Source organism: Scyliorhinus canicula, chromosome 8 (assembly GCF_902713615.1).
Source record: "Scyliorhinus canicula chromosome 8, sScyCan1.1, whole genome shotgun sequence".
Taxonomy (NCBI): Eukaryota; Metazoa; Chordata; class Chondrichthyes; order Carcharhiniformes; family Scyliorhinidae; genus Scyliorhinus; species Scyliorhinus canicula.
In genome coordinates this window covers 150626016-150647154 of record NC_052153.1, presented here as the reverse complement: position 1 = coordinate 150647154, position 21139 = coordinate 150626016, and the positions used below count along the sequence as shown (strand labels likewise).

Sequence of the window (21139 nt, the reverse complement as noted above, 5' to 3'; positions counted from 1 at the left end):
TTGGGACGGCGGAAGCGGCGGAGGAGTTTGCGAAGGCAGAATGACTGTGCCAGAATTGAGAAATTGGTCGGAGAGAGGGCCGTGTACCGATGTTATCTCATGTAACTTTATGTTTCCACTGCATGTTGGTGTATGTACTAAATTAGTCAATGCTGTATATATTTGGACAAGGGAAGAGTTGGAATTTTCATTTGCAATGATGGTTCTTTGGGGCTTGGGTGGGTATGCGGGGGTTGTGTGCCAAAGGGGATTTCTTGGTTTTCCTGGGACCGGGCGAGGGGGAAGGAGACCCAGGCGAGGGCCTCCAGGCTGGCCGGTTTAAGCCGGCCACTGAACGGGAGTGAGGTGGGGGGAGGGGCTGCGGCCATCGGACCCTGGTAGAACAGGTTTCGGTGAGTTTAGCCAGGGTGAAAAGTTGGGGGAAGGAACCAAGGTTGGGGGGAGGAGTTTACAAGAGGAAGTGGAGGGGAGAAGTCTGGGAGGGGGGTGTCTACAATTCATGGGTGCCATTCACGGTACTATTTCGGGGATTGGATGGCATTGAATATTAGGGGGGGGGGGTTGGGGGTGTCACCAGGGGCGATTCCTGATTCCTTTTTCTTTTTTCCTTTTTTCCTCCTTGGGAGGTTTAGTTTTATTTGATGCTTATATTGTCAGGTGGGCCGTTGTTTGGGGACTGGTGGGAGGATGGGATCGTTGTTGTAGGTAAGGGGATTGACATTGTATTTGTTACCGTTTACTGTTTGTTGGTGGGGGGTAAATTCTGAAGAAAATGTGAAAATGGAGAATAAAAATATTTTTCGAAAAAAGTATTATTTAAAGAACTTTTAGCAGAGATAATGCTTGAAAATTATTTTGCAAGCTGTACCTGCAATGCATATTTCTAAAATCAGGGTAGCAGAGACATGTGAGATCTCAGGGGTGTGGTTGTCCCAGCCCTTTTGCAAGCCTTCCCGGGTCAGTGAAGAGTTCCATGCTCAGTGTTATAACCATGGCCAAGAGCAGAACCAACAATATTTTTAGGTGCAGCCGGCTGAAGAGCTGAAACCTCGAGGAACAATGGCTGCACACGATATTTCAAGATGTGGGCTGTGTTTTCTTTAGGCATGTTGCTCTTTGAAATTGAAAATAGGTGACTTAATTGAAAAACAGAGTTCAGTGCTTTCAATTTCCAGCTGACAACTTCAAAATCATTCAAGCGTGAAGGGAAGTGATTATAAAGAACTTAATCCTGTTTGAAGTGGTCCTGGAGCTGTCAACCAGAATTTTATGTATTTCAGGGTTGAGTACAGCGCACATTGAATGAAACAATGCTGACAGCTGTGTGTGTGGAAGCTGTCAATCTCAGCCTAGTAAAATCAATATCAAAGAGAAATGAATGAATGGCTTACAGCACAAAGATCTGAGGGATTTAAATACAGCTGACTGGTTTTCTCTTTCTAGGAATGTTTTAGAACATAGAACATAGAACAGTACAGCACAGAACAGGCCCTTTGGCCCTCGATGTTGTGCCGAGCAATGATCACCCTACTCAAATCCACGTACCCACCCTATACCCGTAACCCAACAACTCCCCCCCCCCTTAACCTTACTATGACATTACGGGCAATTTAGCATGGCCAATCCACCTAACCCGCACATCTTTGGACTGTGGGAGGAAACTGGAGCACCCGGAGGAAACCCACGCACACACGGGGAGGACGTGCAGACTCCACACAGACAGTGACCCAGCCGGGAATCAAACCTGGGACCCTGGAGCTGTGAGGCATTGATGCTAACCACCATGCTACCATGCTGCCCTTCGTTTTAAAACGTACTTTTATTCGTAGAATCCCTACAGTGCAGAAGGAGGCCCTTCGGCCCATCAAGTCAGCACTGGCCCATGGAAAGAGCACCGTACTTAAGACCACATCTCCACCATATCCCCATACCCCAGTAACCCCACTTAACCCTTTTGACACTAAGGGGAAATTTACCATGGCCAATCCACCTAACATGCACATCTTTGGACTGTGGAAGGAAACCGAGCACTCAGAGGAAACCCACGCAGACACTAGGAGAAATTGCAAACTCCACCCAGACAGTCATTGAATTGAACCCGGGACTCTGGAGCTGTGAGGCAGCAGTGCTAACCACTGTGTCACCATGCCGTGATTTTGCATTTATAATAACATTGCAGGGAACATCACACATTAATAAAGAGATAGCTACAGAATGGGTGTCCGAGAAGAAAAACTAGGAACATAAACAGATATGCATACAAAGGTAACGTGCATAAGACACGGGTCCCTAACCTTGGGGACCCAGTGATTGGTTGCCACATCCGTGCTGTAAAAACTGTACGTGTTGCCTCCTGGAATTAAAACATACCGGGGTGTGTTTGGCCCCACCTGGCGTACCTTGGTGCTGTTGATGTGGTCACACCCCATGTGCTTCCTTTATCCTCTCTAGGCTCTTCTGCCTTGCTTGCCCTGTATCCTGGTCTCTCCCCCCTCCCCTTCTCCTTCCCCCTCCCCCCACCACCACCCGACATTGGGGCTCTCTGAAGAGGTTTCTCAGGTCTGCCCCATGCTGCATTTTGATGTTGAGCTCTCAAAAAAGCATACAATTACTGGACCAGGGTTCCAGTGTATGCCTGAAAGAACATGCCTCCCTCTGAGGCCTGTTCTCACCAGCTGTCACTACAGGCTAATTCACCCGGCTTTTTTTTTTAGGAATATCAAGGTGTCAGCCTTGGCTCAGTAACAGCTCTCTCATGTTGGGGGATTAAGTACCACCTCATGGATTTCAATCCATGACCTTCATACTCAGAGGTAGGAGAGCTACCAAGGAACCAAGGCTGACATCTTGGTGTCAAGTCCCACTCCAGACACATGAGCACATAATCTAAGATGGAACTCTGTTACAGTATTGAGGGACAGCTGCACTGTCAGTGGTCCCATCTTTCTGATGCAATGTTAAACTGTGGCTACATTTGCCTTTCAGGTGCATGTAAAAAAACATTCCGTGGTGAAGAGCAGGGGAGATCCTCTGGCATATTGGCCAAGTATTAACCCATCACCAATGTCACCATAAGTAGATAACTTGGTCATTTATTTTATTGCTGCTGGTGGGACTTCACTGTGAGTAAATTATCTGCCACATTACTGTTATCTATTCAGTAGGTCTTACAAAGAGGTTCTGAGTCATGTATGGACTCATTAAGTATTTACTGTTAACACATAATTATGTACATACATAGAGGGTACAGCCAAGCTAACTCCATACTTGTCTCTATACAGGTCTCTGTCCATCTACAACTGACCCTAGTCTCCAGTCATGTGTCTCTTTACATCACACTGTGGATGATACTGTATCCCAGTCCCACATTAACCTCTGCAATGCCACACCCCCCAATACTATAATCACAACAGTGATGATGCTTCAAAAGTACATCATTGGCTGTAAAGCACCGTTGGACATCTTGAGGTCACAGAAGGTGCTATGTAAATGCAAGTTTGTTCTTTTATTTTCAATGCAGAAATTCTCTCAGTTTGATTAAATCAATAGCTGTGGTTATGTATTTCAATTTCATCGGGATATCTCTCCAGAAAATCTAGAAGCATGTTTTAGAAAGAGGATTTGATTTTCTGGCACTGATTAGGCAAGCACATTCCAAGAGCAAGGGGTAGAGTCCAGAATTATTCATAAAAGGCATGACATAGTGTCCTGGGGTTACACAAATGTAATGTCAACACTATCCTGGCAAAATTGGATTAACCAGTTTAAAAGACTGGGAATTTCAAACCGAAGTGAACTATGCCCAAAACCACTTGTGCTCATGTTTTCCATTATGCTGGTTCAAGATACAATTCAGCCAAAGCAAGCCAAGCCCAAAATTTGGCCAGTCCCAGTTCAGCACTATGAGATTCCACCAATTGTGCTCTCCTCGTCTTGTGTTCATATTCTGTTTTATAAAATATTTTTATTCTCCTCCTTTTTCACATTTTCTCCCAAATTTACACCCACTAACAATAAACAATAATCAGTAACAAATATGTCAATCCCCATATCAATAACAACCCATTCTCCCACCAGACCCCAAACATTAGCCCACATGTTCACATAAACAAATGACAAAAAGGAATCTGGAATCACCCATCGTCCGCATTAATATACACAGGCCCCCTCCCCCCAACCCTCCCAACAGCCCCCCCCCCCAAACTAATGTTCAATATTATCCAGTTCTTGAAAGTGCATGATGAATAATGCCCATGAATTGTACAACCCCTCCATCATTCCCCTCAAATCAAACTTAACCTTCTCAAGAGTCAAGAATTCCAACAAGTTCCCCCACCACGCCAGGGCATAGGGTGGAGAGGTTGCTCTCCATCCCATCAGGATCCGCCTTCAGGCGATCAACGAGGCGAAGTCTACAACATCTGCCTCCGCACCCGTTTCCAACCCCGGCTGGTCCGACACCCTGAATATGGCCTCCTGGGGGCCCGGGTCCAGTTTCACGTGTACCACTTTTGAGATTACCCTAAAAACCTCCTTCTAGTAATACTCCAGCTTTGGACAGGACCAAAACATGTGAACGTGATTAGTACCCCCCCACTCCCTCGCAACGTTCACACACATCTTCTACTCCTTCAAAGAATCAGCTCATCCTCGCCCTCGTGAGGTGTGCTCTATATGCCACCTTCAGCTGTATCAGCCCAACCTCGCGCACGAGGTGGAGGCGTTCACCCTCCGGAGCACCTCACACCAGAACCCCTCCTCCATATCCTCTCCAACTCTTCCTCCCACTTTGCCTTGATGCCTTCCAGTGATGCCTTCAAAATAGCTCTGTAAATTGCCGACACTACCCCTTTCTCCAGTCCAGTCGTCAGCACCTCCTCCAGCAATGTGGAAGCCGGCTCCACCGGTTGTGTTCATATTCTTAAATACAGAAACACAAAAAAGCATTATTAAAAGATATTGGGCGGGATTCTCCGACCCTCCGTGCCGTAATCGGGCCTGGCGCGGGGGCAGAGAATAGCCGTTCACACCGGAAGTCCGGCGAGACGGCGCTTCCGCGGACCCGCCAGTTGCGCGCGTGCTGTTGACGTGGCGCCGGTCGGGGGCCATTAAAAGTGGCCTCTGCGGAGATTCTCCGTGCTCAACTGGCCATGTGCCCGCCGATTCCGCTGAGTCCAGCCAGCGTGGTTCACATGTGGTCTCACCTGGCGGGACCTCGGCGTTCTGGCTGCAGGGGCCGTCCTGGTGGGGGGGCAGGGGGATCTGACTCCGGGCGGGTCTCCACGGTGGCCAGGCCAGCGATTAGGGGCTACTGATCGGCGGGTGCGCTCATTCCGCCATGTTGCGTGGGGGCCGGCGCAGAGATGGCCGCCGTACGCATGCGCGGACCCGCACTGGTTGTGCAGGGCCTCCTTTCGGTGCCGGAGCCACGTGCAGCTCTCAGGCACCGTGCTAGCCCCCTGAAAAGCAATGAATTGCTGGGCCAGGTGGCCAATTGATGCTGGCATACACCACTCTGGTGTTTACGCCGGCGTCAACACTTGGCTGGGATTTCGGAGAATCCCGGCCATTGCATATGAACAAAATTTTTTTCTTACAAAGACACTGACTAATGGACACCAATTAAACTTTAAAACAGTTCAGTATAGTTTTTTTAAATGTCAGACAATTATAGAAATTAGGAGCAGGACTCTGCGCCGCAAATCAATAAGATCATGACTGATCTGATTTCACCTCAAGTTTATATTTCTGCCTACCCCAATAAGCTTTCAATACCTAGCTTATCAAAAATCTATCCACCTCTGCCTCAAAAATATTCGAAGATCTGCCTCCAGTACTTTTTGAGGAAGAGAGTTCCAAAGACTCGCACCACTCACAATGGGGAGAATCCCCCCCCCCCACCCCCCGCCCCGTCTCTGTCTTAAATGAGCAACGCGGTGCAATTCAGCGGCCTCATCGTGCCCGACATGGTGAGGCCTTCATCAAGATTTGTGACGCTCAAAGTGTCTCACAAGGTTCAACGGCCATGTCGCAACCTGGATTCCTCTCTCGTTGGGCGAGTTCCAGGCACCCATACTTAAATGGTCCATGAGGCTCATTTAAATATGTGCTCGCCCAATTCACCCAGGGCCCGGGTATCACTAGCCTTGCCTGCGAGGCCACAACTGGGCATCGTTTGCTACTTATTCACAAAATTGTGAACCAGTCGTGGTGGCATCACGGGGGTCTTGCTGGGGGTTGAGGCCCCCAGATGGCCAGGCATTGGGTAGGGTAGTGCCCTTTCACCTGGGCAGCTTGGCACAGCCAGCCTGGTACCTTGACATTGCCACCTGGTCACCCTGGCAGTGGCAAGGTGCCACAGTGCCAGGTTGCCCATGCCAGGGGCCGGGCCTGAGGTGGCCTTGCCCTTAAGAGGTGGGGTGAGGAGGGGATCAAAGGCCCCAGAAGAGGTAAGTTGGGTGAAGTGGAGGAGTCCTCAGGCTGAAGGGGGTCAAAAGATCGGGCTGCCTTTAAAAATGGCATCCCAATCCATGAGTCTTGTTATAGGGCTCTCTTATGGGGGCCTCTGTTATTGGTATCTCTGGTAGGCAACTCTGTTATAGAACATAGAACAGTACAGCACAGAACAGGCCCTTCGGCCCTCGATGTTGTGCCGAGCAATGATCACCCTACTTAAACCCACGTAACCCGTATACCCGTAACCCAACAATCCCCCCATTAACCTTACACTACGGGCAATTTAGCATGGCCAATCCACCTTACCTGCTCATCTTTGGACTGTGGGAGGAAACCGGAGTACCCGGAGGAAACCCACGCACACACAGGGAGGACGTGCAGACTCCACACAGACAGTGACCCAGCCGGGAATCGAACCTGGGACCCTGGAGCTGTGAAGCATTGATGCTAACCACCATGCTACCGTGAGGCCCCATGGTGGTCTCTGGTGGGGGTCTCTGGTGTGGGATACCCTTTAAATTATGCCCCCTTAGTTGAATGTTCATTAATGAGGGGGCATAATTTTAAGGTGAGGAACAAATGGTTTAGAGGGTATTTGAGGAAAAAATACCTTCATCCAGACAGTGGCGAGAGTCTGGAATGCACTGCACTGCCTGGAAGCGTAGTGGAGGCAGGAAACCTCACAACTTTTTAAAAGTACGTGGATGAGCACTTGAAATGTCTTTACATTCAAGGCTGTGACTCAAGTGCTGGAAAGTGGGTTAGTGCAGATTTAGTGTTGTTTTGACAGTGCAGACCTGATGGACCAAAGGGCCTCTTCTCTACTGGATAACTATGACTCTATAACCATGAGCTTTTATTTTCCGCAATAACCTTTGATGTGGCACCTTATCAAATGCCTTCTGGAAATCTATGTACATCTACTAGTTCCCTTTATCCACAGCACATGTTACTCTTTCAGAGAACTCTAAAAAATTTGTTAAATGTGATTTATCTCTTACAAGTTGACTCTGCCTGATTACCTTGAATTTATCTAAGTGCCCCACTATAACATCTTTAATAATAGCTTCTAAAACTTTCCCTCTAACAAATGCTAACTGGTCCATAGTTTCCCACTTTCGCTCTCAGTGGTTTCACTTCCTCTTATTCACAGCAAAAAGCACTTAGCTCCTTTTGATGTGGCAAGGAGTTGTCAATCATAGCAAAAGTGTTTATAAACATTGTGGTTAGCACCAAGGTAGGGTGCTTCAAGCATGAAGGGATTGATAGATAAACAATCCACAAAGCACCTGTCTCTGGACGAATAAAACTGTCAATCAGTGGCTAGTGAAATGTATTGTTGTGTGAAATTGAATGGAAGTTTTTAATTTCAAAGGTTGTCAAGGGATTTGAAGCCCTTTCAAGTGTACTTGGCTTTTGAGGACGACTCTGACACATGCAACAGTTACCGCTTTAAACACATTTGTCTGAGGCAGCAGATGATAGGGAAGGGTAAGTGAAAATGCAGTGATCTTTTATGTACAGCATAGACTGCTCTTCAATTTTCAGGCAGGGTTGACTGATGGGGATTTCTGATGGGGAATTCTGATTAGGGTCTCTGATGGGAAGTCTAATAGAGTCTCTGCTGGGGGTCTTTAATGGGGTTGATAATTGGAGATGTCTGATGGGGTGATTGATGAGTGACTTATGGGTTGGCCTGATTGGGGGGGGGGGGGGTCTGATGGGGGGGGGGGGATCTGATGGGAGAGTTTGATGTGGATGACTGATGGGAGAGTTTGATGGGGGGACTGATGGGGATGACAGATGGGGTGACCGATGGGGAGACCGATGGGGTGACTGATATGCGTGACTGATGGGGGTGACTGATGGGGGTGACTGATGGGGGGACTGATGGGGTGACTGATGGGAGAGTTTGATGGGGGGACTGATGGGGATGACAGATGGGGTGACCGATGGGGAGACCGATGGGGTGACTGATATGCGTGACTGATGGGGGTGACTGATGGGGGTGACTGATGGGGGGACTGATGGGGTGACTGATGGTGGGTCTCATGGGGGTGACTGATGGGGATGACTGATGGGGGTGTCTGATGGGGGGATTGATGGGGGGATTGATGGGGTGACTGATGGCGGGACTGATGGTGGGACTGATGGGGGTGACTGATGGGGGGATTGATGGGGGTGACTGATGGCGGGACTGATGGTGGGACTGATGGGAGTGACTGATGGGGGGATTGATGGGGGGTGACTGATGGGGGTGACTGATGGGGTAACTGATGGGGCTGACTGAAGGTGGGTCTGATGAGTGGTCTGATGAGGGGTCTGATGGGGGAGGTTGATGGAGGAGGCTGATGGGGGTGACTGATGGTGGGTCTGATGAGGGGTCTTATGGGGAGGTTGACGGAGGAGGCTGGTGGTGGGTCTGATGAGGAGGCTGATGGGGGTGTTTGATGGGGATGACTGATAGGGGGTCTGATGGGGGTGACTGATGGGGGTGACTGATGGGATGACTGATGGGGTGACTGATGGGGATGACTGATGGGGGTTCTGATGGGGGGACTAATGGGGGTGACTGATGGGGGGTCTTATGGGGGTCTGATGGGGTGACTGCTGGGGGTGACTGATGGGGGTGACTGATGGGGGTGACTGACAGGGTTATGACTGGGGTGACTGATGGAGTGACAGATGGGGGTAACAGATGGGGGTGACTAATGTGGGTGACTGATGGGGATGACTGATGGGGGTGACTGATGGGGTGACTGATGGTGGGTCTGATGAGGGGTCTGATGGGGGATATTGTTGGGGGATATTGATGGGGAGGCTGATGGGGGAGGTTGATGGGGGTGATTGTTGGGGAGCCTGATGGTGGGTCTGATGGGGGTGATTGATGGGGTGACTGATGGGGGGTCTGATGGGGATGACTGATGGAGGGTCTGATGGGGGTGACTGATGGGGGGTCTGATGGGGATCTGATGGGGGTGACTGATGGGGATGACTGATGGGGGGTCTGATGGGGGTGACTGATGGGGGGTCTGATGGGGGTGACTGATGGGGGACTGATGGGGGTGATTGATGGGGATGACTGATGGGGGGTCTGATGGGGATGACTAATGGGGGTCTGATGGGGGTGACTGATGGGGATGACTGATGGGGGGCCTGATGGGGATGACTGATGTGGGGTCTGATGGGGATGACTGATGGGGGGTCTGATGGGGATGACTGATGGGGGGTCTGATGGGGATGACTGATGGGGGGTCTGATCGGGGTGACTGATGAGGGAGGCTGATGGGGATGACTGATGGGGGGTCTGATGGGGGGTCTGATGGGGATGACTGATGGGGGGTCTGATGGGGATGACTGATGGGGGTGACTGATGGGGGGTCTGATGGGGGGTGAAAAGTTTAAAACGCGGAGAGAATGTGTCTCAAAATGGAGGTGAGAAAAGCGGCAAGGGAGTTTGCGGGCTACACACCGCTTTTCCCGTCTGAGTTGACACTTAGTCAAAAAAACGGAAAGTTCCACCCCTCTACTTTTAAACCTTGATGATGCTAAAATGCACTCAAGCTCCGTGCTTTAAAGGAAGAATGTCACAAAATATTAAATATTCCCCAATAAATAAAGATTACAATAAACTGTACTTAATATTACTGATTGCATTAATTAAATACGTGTATTTATTCAAACATTAAATTTCGAATTGTGCCACCTTGCAAATCAGATGTTTCAAGTTTAATTTTGCAAGTAAGGATAGCCTGACAAGTGGATTACTCGCATATGTCTCTTGCATTGACTCGGCCTGGAGTGTGGAATGGACACTTCATTGATGCACCGTGAGGCCATAAATAGATCATTTCATTTTAAATCTCCTGATCTGAATTTCATTTGTTTTTTATTGTTAGGGTCACAATTTATCTCACATTGCTGGTAAACAAGGTAACACCTCAGCTATTTTAACCTTAAAAGCACCATTTGAAAGTTTTGTATAACAGGACTTAGCATGCCCAATTTTGTTTGTGTGTTACTCCCAGTGTTCACCACGCAAGGAGCCTCATGCTGTTAAAAGGAGAACAACGGTGCCTGGTCTCCACCATATTTACACATAATGCCCCATTTCCTCTGCGAAAATAGACTTTATAATAATATTAAAGAGACATGGAGGTGATGTCACAATACTCTTGGTATCTTTATCCAGCTTTTGCAGTTTTTGGTGCATGCCAGTTGTCCACACATCCATATATGATGAGTATCCATGGTTGAGATAAGTTACAGGGAGAAATTTGGATCAAAAGGCACAATATGAAATTAAATGAACAGTTCGTCCTCAATTTATTTTTGCTGCTATTACTTGGTCTTTCTTAAGTTTTTCTAGAATAACTGTACTGCTGTTTTCTTCTTCCAGCTCCATTAATGTCATCAATGGCTTTCCCATTGGGAATGTCCTTTTTTTGGAGGAGGAAGATTACACACGCAGAATAAGAAATCCTATGGAAAAGACAATCTGTTGTGAGTGGAAAACAGGCTATTGTTTTTCAATCACCTCTTTTGCGCTCTTGCCCAAGACTCACTTCACCATCAAGATTTTATCTTTGATGTTGTTTTCTCCATTTTAAGGAAAGAAGCTAAGTCAGCATCAATGGAGGTCAAGGCCACTGGTCCATTTAGTGATGACATTCATATTTCCAGAGATTTGAAAGCAATACAGACTTCTCCGCACTTCAGAATCCAGCCTCTCCCACTGACTATTAAACCAAACAAATTTACAGGCTTTGGAGATTATGAATCAGCAATTACATATTCTACAAATGACATATCTGCAGCAACTGTAGAAAAATTCACTGCAAGCTCTGAAGGAGGGTCACGGAAGAGGAAAAGTACTCCCACCAAAGTAATTCACACTGTTCAGTCAGAAGGCTTGTCAAACGATATGGATGAACCTGAAGACATCAAAGTAGAATTACCATCACCAAAACCCATGGCTCAAATGATAGACTTGAGTGATGTAGGGTTTCAGCTATTCAGAACCTTTGATCACCTCGGTACCACAGGCTTGAAACATGAGTCGATTAAACAGAATTTAATGTGGCCCACCAGTCCTCTGATGATGCATCCTCCTCGATCATATTTTGCCAATGTCCCTCCAGACTTTATGTTCCCTTTTGTTATGGCACCATCGAATCTGCATTTTAGATATCCTTTTCATCACAATGTTCCTCTCGGGAATCTTAATAGCAGTATCCCGATTAGAGAAGAAAAGAGGAACACAGTTGAGCGGGTCGATGTCAACATTCAAATTGATGACAGTTATTATGTTGATGTGGGTGGTAGTCAGAAACGCTGGCAGTGCCGAATGTGTGAGAAGTCCTACACTTCCAAGTACAACTTGGTGACACATATTTTGGGACATAGTGGTATTAAACCCCATGCTTGTTCTCAATGTGGAAAACTCTTCAAGCAGCTAAGCCATTTGCACACTCATATGCTCACACATCAAGGGAACCAGACCTCACAAATGTCATGTTTGCCACAAAGCGTTCACCCAAACTAGCCACCTCAAGCGGCATATGATGCAACATAGTGACGTGAAGCCGTATAATTGTGGAATTTGTGGTCGGGGTTTTGCTTATCCAAGTGAGCTCAAAGCACATGAAACAAAGCATGAGAATGGCCGAGACAACATTTGTGTGGAGTGTGGACTTGACTTTCCCACCCTAGCCCAGTTAAAGAGACACCTGACATCTCACCGCGGTCCTACACTGTATCATTGTGATGAATGTGACAAGACTTTCCAATATCCAAGTCAGTTGCAGAATCACATGATGAAACACAAAGATATCCGTCCATATATCTGCACTGAATGTGGGATGGAATTCATTCAACCCCACCACCTCAAGCAACACTCGCTGACTCACAAGGTAGGAATTTTGTGAGAAATAAAAAGGGCATATTTCATTAAAATCTCTCAGAGATTATGACATAAAAGTTAATAAGATAGAAATCTACAGCAGGTGGTCTTTTGCAGGAAAACCTATCTTATGGAAAATGTCTTTTAATGATCTTGTTCATATTTACAATGAATGGAATCTTTTTTAAATAGACAAACACAAGGAGAAGCAAGTTGAGGGTATGAGGGGCTAGGGGAAATTGCTTGTAAGCAATAATGCAGACAACCCCTTTCACATACTGCCTGATTTTGTTTTCTTTTGAAGTTAAAGGATTTTGAGGCTAAGAACAGAAGGGATAAATAGCAGAGACAGGGAGCAGAATGTAATGCTCTCACCTGTGGCAAATTTGACGGTGGACACTTAACCAGGTGAAAAAGCTACGCTGGAGACCGCGCACCCCCCCCCCCCCCCCCCCCCCCCCCCCACCACCATCCTGATTAAATCCGTGCCTGGAAGGACCGTGGATGGCCTTCCTCCCCTGCTGCCAATTGAAGCCTGTATGTGGGCAATTAATACCCTGTTAAGGACCTCATCCTTCATCCTGCCGCCGTTGATATTAACTCAGTGGTGTTTGAGGGAATTGCCAAGCGAGGAGCATGACAAGTAAATCCTGTCTGAGTTATTTATAGGCTCTTGGGGGTGGGGTTCCCTGGTTCAATGGCACTCAGTGGCTGTTTGAGGGAGCCGGCATTGGGAGAGTGGGTGCCCATTGAGTGCCACTTCTCTGCCCTTGCTTCCAACCCTGCACCCTGAGCCTCCCCACCATCACTTACCTGTGGCATGGTAAAACGCCTCCTTGGTGGCAGTGCCGTTTAATGGAGCTGCTGGCTTCCAATTGGCCAATAGTTTCTGATAGGCGGGGCTTCTTCCCCAGGATCCTCAATTCTGAGGAAAGCCCGTCTCTATCCGGATAAGCACCTGAATAGCACTCAATCCGATCTTTTCCTGTTTTAAAACATTTTTTTTTAAGAGTACCCAATTCATTTTTTCCAATTAAGGGGCAATTTAGTGTGGCCAATCCACCTAACCTGCACATCTTTGGGTTGTGGGGGAAAAATTCACGCAAACAAGGGGAGAATGTGCAAACTCCACATGGACAGTGACCCAGAGCCGGGATCGAACCTGGGACCTCGGCGCCGTGAGGCATGAATGCTAACCACTGCGCCACCGTGCTGCCCCATCTGACCTTTTCCAAAGAGAGGCAACTTTCTGTTCCCATTGCCTCGCCAGCCAGTGGATGAGACCTCTGCCACTTCATCAAATCCAGCCCTGAGCCATAGACAGTCAAGTCAAAACAGGAAAAGGCTGTAAAGTCAATCAGACTTTAGACAAAAATCTTCGAAGGTTACTCCTCCACCTTCAGGTACCATGCCCTCAGAGAGCTTTGGCGATCATGGACTTGAATTGCTCCCTGACTTGACAAAGTACTGCAGTTGTTTGTTATTGCCTCTTTGAAGTATAGCTTTCATGGGTCATGGGAAGGAACAGTAATTGTGCTGAAGTTCAGTTCTGGGGAAATGTTATTCATTATTTTGTATTATAATACGAAGACAAGTTGGACTGAATAAACTAAATGAATTCAACCATAATTGTCGCCCTTCATGCTCACTTGTTGTGAAATAATGAGTTTTATCGTAGGAACATAGGAAGAGGAGTAGGCTATCCTGCCCATCAAACCTGCTCCGCCATTCAAACAGATCATGGCTGATCATTTACCTCTACACTATTTTTATCCACCTTCCTCATATCCATTGATGCCATTAGTATCCAGAGATCTATTGTAATCATCTTATAAGATTCTCGGATCGCTTAGGGAAGTCATGAGCACCCAAGATCAAATCTAAGGCACGGCCATCAACTTATCATTTTTCACAGTAAGACTGACCCTGATACTTACTGAATACAATTGGATTTGTGCTACATGAAGTGGGGCAGCTTTCAATGTGAATTGTCCAACTTAAAGTGCATTGTTCCTTCTCCGTGCAACTGAATACAAATTCCCACGTACAGATAACTATAAAAATATTTTAATAGCTGAAAGTCACACTACCCAGTTGCATTATTATGTTTGAACACAATGGATCAGATGTTGCTGAAAAATAACAGCATCTGAATGAAGCCTGCCATTATTAATGCAGAAGTTGGTTAGCAATTTATAGAGAGGAAGAGATACCTGTGGACGATGAATCACTACAAATTCACGTTGCGAATTGTTTTCGGAGATTTTAAAAACTTCAATTTGTAAAATAAAGTCATACTTTTCCTTTCTTGTCTGTTATTTGCTCTCTAACATAATGCATTCTTTTAGTTTCTTTCTTTATGTCTCACCTGTGCCTCATTTGACATTGAATTCACCCACTCCAATTCAGCCTCTCTCTGTTTATATCTCAATCCCTTCATCTCATTGGCTAATTGGCTGTTTGAGCCATTGGACACCAAGATAACAGATGGCCTGTTGTCCTGGCAAAAATGTTTTAAACTCAATTGTGCACAAATAGATTTCACTAACGGGGCATGCTCCAACATCTGTGCCTCAATATCCATTCCAAAACACATGAGGCACATGCACAAACATTCCAGACTTGCACATATTCTGTTCAAGGTCCAAATACCACAGTTCAGTTCATTGGTACCATGAACAAAGCTTGCTAACCCCCAAACTCAATTTCACTCTCATTGACTGAAGCCCCATGTTGGGAGTCTCAGTGTACAATTTTCACTCTATGTGACCAAATTCAAAAAGCAACCATGCCTGATTTTCAAAATATCCAGTATTTAGACTCCTGCTTGGGGCTAATAATTGGATTTTATCTACACTGATTGAAGTAACTGGTCCTGAAACCCTATAGCTATTCAGAGTACTCCTGCTGCACATTCTGCCAGAAATACTGTAAGCTACACCAAAGTCAGATTACACTGGACCCTGACTTCCCTCCGGTTTCCCCTTTGATCTGTTTGAAATCGAGGGGGCAATTCAGCGGACTTGAGTTAAAGTCATATTTCATAGATGATGCGTGCCCATCTTCTTTCGTAGCTGTAAAGATGCCAACAGCACTTGCAGGATTTAATCACCATCCTCAAGATTTGCTGAGTCTACAATGTTTTTCCCATTAAAACCCATGTTTATATTTGGAGAAAGATAGGTTCATGGATATAATTCATACAATGTTATCCTTAATAGGAAGATTCTTACTGTCCTTTTAACTTGAAAAGTAATTATGTACAAAAAAGAATGTTCTTTCCTTACGCACCCTCCCCTGACTGATAACCCGTTACATTCATCATTTCCTCCTCAGTTTAAAAAGCAGAACAGTGCAGCTCAAAGAGATCGCCGTGGATTGTTTTTTTTTGCTCAGCCTGCTACTAAACATACATGAACACAACAGGAAAGGACTCCGCCCCTTGTAGTTAACCCCTCGAGATTGGGGCTGCTTTCCCTCCAGAGGGTCATAGCTACCAGCAATTGATAAAAGAAAAGTTGAGGAAGTTGACTGAAAGAGGACAGGATATAAACATGCCTGCAAGCTTGGTAGATAGAACGAACATTGCACCTCTGCTAAGTCCACAGCAGGAAGAGGAAAGCAGCTGGTGCTGAGATGTCTTCAAATTGTTTTGCCTTTTGTTGTTCATTACAAATTCTTTAGAGGCTTCAGCTTCCATATTATTTGCGTGTTTCTTTCATTTCTGGTGTAATTCTGCACAGACAAAATTATGGAGCCAGTTAAATTAATGTTGTTAGATACTTCTGCTGTAAATGTGGAACACTGTACTAAATCACTACAAACTCAATGTGGAGATATCATTCTCCTCTCCTCTCTTACCTCCAAAGGGATTGGCTGTATACTGGAAAAGGGGCTCTGGGGAAAGAGCTGGATTACAGGGTTAATTGAACAGCCCTTCCAAAGAGATAGTACTGATATGTTAGGTATAATGGCCTCCTTCTGTGCTGTAATAGTCTACAATTACTTCCTTCACATCTTCACATGCAAAATGTGAATATGGTCTTAAATGAGACAGCGCACCAATCAGACTTGACTGATAAAGGCCAAATAATGTTTGCACTCGACAAGAGCCAAGTCAACGATCATTTCCATGAAAATGTCTAACCATCCTCCCTTGACATTCAAAGACATTACCATTGACAAATCCCCCACCATCAATATCCTGATGTCCCCACTGACCAGAAATTCGACTGTTGACATAAATTCCTTGGCTATTGCAGCTGGTCCAAGGCTAGGAACCTGGCAGTGAGTGGCTCACCTCCTGGCTCCTCAAAGCCTCTTAACTAGCTACAGGCATAGGAGTGTGACAGAACACTCTCCACTTGTCTGGATGGATGTAACTTGAACAACGTTCAAGAATCTCAAACCATCCAGGACAAAGCAGCCCGCTTAAACAGCAATCCATCTGCCTTCAATATCCACCTTCTTCAGCACTGGCTCCTCCTGGTTATGGTGTGTACTTTGTACAAGATGCACTGCAGCAATGTGAAAAAGCTCGTCCCTCCAAACCCCCGGTCTCCATTATCAAGATGGATAAAAGCAACTATATACGAGCACCAATGCCCCTAAATTCCCCTCCAAGGCAAACACAATCCTCACTTGGACATATAACATCATTCCTGCATTGTTGCTGTACCAACGTCCAGGAACATTCTATCCAAGAGCACTGTGGGAGTTCAAGAAGAAGGCTCTCCATCTCTCCAACACCTCACATGCAACTCAAAATGGGCACCAAATGTTGGCCTTGCCAAAGATACGTATATCTTGAGAATTCAATTTTTTAAAGTTAGGTTCTATGGAATATTTTCATTGGCCACAATATTACACCCCCCACCACCTCCTCCTCCAATAGTAGTAGTGGGAGTAAATGTAAAATCGGGTGCCACCCCCCCCCCCCCCCCCCCCCACCAGCTTCCCAATCGCTCCCTCTCAGCACCATCTTTGGGACCTGCCTGACTGTGTCCAGGGCGGGGCTTGCCCTCTCTGACCTCTCAATTCATCCTTCAGCACTGCTCCTCATTGGAAACTGACTGCAGTTATGGGAGTGGCCAGGCACTGCTGGGAGCGGAGAGCTGCTGGCCAGGACACCCTCCGCATCTGATTGGAAGCCATGACCCAAGCCCATTAGGCCACCCGGGCTAGTAGAGGCTGTTTTACCACCTCCACCAACTTTTCAGCTGGTGGGCGGCTGGGCCGCCACCTCCACAAAACATTTAGGCCATAACCCTTTTTGTGATTCAGTCACACTCCGACTATAGTGGTAGCGCAATGTGGGTTAACACCACAGTGTAAATGAAGCTTGAATCCAAAGTATGTGAACTGACACTAGAGTGAAGCTCTCGGTTCTGCTTCGTAAAGGTTTGAGTTTTGACACCATGGGCAGGCTGGGCCTGGCAAACTGGGAGGCAGGGGGGGTGGGGGGGTGGTCTGCAGAGGAAAATAATGGGAACAGATTCAGGAGGACTCTCAATACAGTCCAACACCTTGCCCAGTGGAAGTTGGCAGCCAATTTAAATAATTAAAAATTCTATTAAGAGCGATTTTCAAGGCCTGCTGGTTTTTCCTCACAGCAGAACATCCACCCCCCCCCCCCCCCCCCCAAGCATGCCATATCATAAAAGTGGTCTCTCTGCGGTTGTCCAGGGAACCATCAGAGAATATTCCCCAAAGATTGGGCCAGAGGCAGTGAAGACTGCATCTGTGACCCCAATGGCAATTTGCTTGGCCCCTCTTGACTGTGAACCCAAGCTGCCTCAGCAGTGCCCACCTCAATGTGTAACAAGACCCTGCCTTTGATTGTGCAATGTGTCTGAAGGTGACTATTTAGGAGGCCACCACCAGTAAAGTTGCTGAGCTGCTTCCTCTGTGTGGTGATTCGTAGTGATTGTCCTTTTAGGGGCAACACAGCAGAGTAAGGGTCACCTGGCTTGGGGGAGCAATCTGGACTGAGAGTGGGTAATCACCCCAGATGGGTGGAGTCCTCTCTTAGGGAGGAGACGTGTAGGGGATTAGGTACAGTACTGCTGAATGGTTCTTCTTATTAATAAATCCTTTTGTCTGTCTAATGAAGTCTGTGAAAGTGCATCATTATATCTGGCGATGAGGATAAAATTATCACGACACTGCCTCTGGCCCGATACCTGTGAGCATCCTGTTTTAAGCGAAGTCTGGAAAAATGTCCTCACCAGAATGCCTGCCTTTTGGCAAATAGATCCATTTGAGCTATTGCCAAATTGCCAGACCCTGAGTAAAGTAGAATCAGAAAAGATGGACAGTTACAAGATGCATTAAACAAACTGAAAGATGTAGAAAAACAAACCTATGAAATTGGCCAGCAGAGTAGGAGGTTTAAAAAAGAAACATGCAGAGTGAAAAAACAAGAGGAGGTGATCATGCGGAGCTGGCAGCAAGGGGAGCTGTGGCTTTAAATAAAAGAAACGGAATATGGATACAAGGCAAAGAATTGCTACAGTTAAACAAGTTCAAAAGCTAAAAAAAAGGCTGGCACTGCAAAGCAGTGATGCAGATTCAAGAGCAAAAAAATAGAAACAGCACAAGACACTCTGACCTTGAATCGATATACTTGCTGCAAAATACACCTGCAAAGGGAAGTCAACTGTATCTAAGCAACTACAGCCTGTGTGGGGAAAAAGATTACTACATATTCTTAAAGCGCCAATACCTTTAAAGACGTAAATCATTTAAATTGGCAATGCACTTAAAGCAGCAACCACAGGAAGAAATAAACGTCTATGAACAGGACAACTAGAGAAGACCCCAGATAGAGGGCAACTCTCAAAAAAAGGTCCTTAAGCAATGAAAACCTCAAGGAAGAGGCAACGGAACAGGAGTTCAATAGCAGACTCCAGAAATTGGGCAAAAGAAGACCCCAGAAGGAGGGCAACAAAAGACCCCAGACAGATGACAATGAAAGACCCCAGACGGTGGGGAACAAAAGACACCAGACGGATGGCAATGAAGGACACCAGACGGAGGGCAATGAAAGACCCCAGAAGGAAGACAATGAAAGATCCCGGAGTTGGTGCAGACCGGATAGGCCAAATGGCCTTTCCTGCACTGTATTATTCTGTGATTCTGTGAAGGGCAACAAGAGAATTGCAGAATGGAAACAAGTCAACACTTTATTGGAGACAGACATGACCAACAGTGAAGCCAAACGTGTTTGGCTGAAGTTGAGACAAGTAGAAATTCAGGTTCCATTTGCGAAATGTATATGTCCAGTAAGAACATGTGCGATTTCCCTCAGAAGAAATGCAGAAGAAGACTTCCGGTGGGCGTTCGCGAACGGAGCGGCCGCAGCAAAGCGGCTCCTGCAGATCCACAAAATCGCGGCTTTTTTCGGGGGTTTTCCTAGCGGGTTCTTGAAAAGAATTAAAGCCCCGCAAAATCGGCCCTGCCTCCCTCGCCCTGCCCAGGCACGGAGCATAAGAGAAAAAGAAGAGGAGAGACTGGTCATGGTCAGTGGAGCAGCTGCACGTGGAGGAGGAGTGGGGATCGCAACAAGAAATTGCCTGAAAGTCGGGGCACGGAGAGGATAAGACAAAAACAGAATAATCATTTTTTTAATTCAACTTTCTTTCCCCCTCTCTTGAAAATTTAAAAAACCTTTTTCCCAAGAAACTCTCTCTCAAAAAAAAATTCCTTTTTATAAAAAAAATTGTTTTTAAAATTGTTTGTTCTTTGGAGGGCCGGGGACAAAAAAAATAATATTTTTTTCGCACCATAATCCAGGGAAAAAAGAGAAAGGCACATAACAGAAATATGCCTGCAAATAATAATAAATCGGGTGGACGGCGAGGTGTAAGAGGGAGCAGCAGTGAAGGCGAAGGAAAAAGGGCAGGAGCTGTGGCTGCGCAGGCAGACGGCCCCACGGGGCGAGGCGGAGGTTCAGGCGAACCAGAAAGCTGGAAAGGCTGGCGAGCCGAGCAGCGGAGCAGGAACAGGATGCGGCGACCATCCCCCTCCCTACATAGGGTGAGGAATGGAGAAGCGTGCTGAAAACGGAGATAAACGCCATAAAAGAGGGGATAAAAACGGAGATAAACGCCATGAGGGAGGCCCTCAGGACGGAGCTCCACACAATGATGAAGGAGATGCTGGCGGAGACAACAGACAAAATGCAGCAAACCATCGATGGCCTGGAAAGGAAGGTGGAGGTGCAGGAGAAAATGATTCAGGAGTTGGAGAGGGGAAGGAGCTGTTTTTTAACACCCCAGCGGCAGCGGAGGAGGTCATTAGAGCAAACAAACTGGGGTAGGGACAGCCGCAACGGCCATCATGAAGGCGACGGGGATGGAAAAGAAAGGAAGACTCGGAACAAAGAGAGGAGGGCAGACCCCGCAAACAGAAACAATAAGATCATGAACTGTACACGCGAGTTTGGTGTACTGCGCGGGACTGTGCTGACTCATTCCCAGGCTTGTTCCATCTCTCAATGCAATGGGGGGGAGCGGAGCAAGGTGAACGAGGGTGAGAAAGGCGGACAGGAGGGCGAGACAAGGGCTAGCAAAAGAAAGATAAAACAGGACTAGAGCAGGGCAAGTACTGGGGGGGGGGGGGGGGGCACCGTGCTAGCGATGAGGGCCAGCACGGGAGGGCAGGAAGTAGGAGGGCTGTGGCGCGCCTCTCAGGGGAGAGGGAGTGCCTGGCTCAGGGGGCGGTGGGGATGGGGGGGAGACAGGGTAGAAGGGTGGGAAGGACACAGGGAGGGGGACAGAG

At 47.0% G+C, this 21139-nt stretch overlaps 1 protein-coding gene across 1 annotated transcript in view; it reads left to right on the top strand.

The window, feature by feature from the left end:
• znf366 (zinc finger protein 366) overlaps positions 1–21139 on the top strand; it is a 64039-nt gene that overhangs the window by 8462 nt on the left and 34438 nt on the right. The window contains 3 exon segments of the mRNA XM_038805430.1: positions 7832–7947; positions 10856–11947; positions 11949–12368. Coding sequence (XP_038661358.1) covers positions 11090–11947; positions 11949–12368 — 1278 coding nt within the window. The 5' untranslated portion in view covers positions 7832–7947; positions 10856–11089.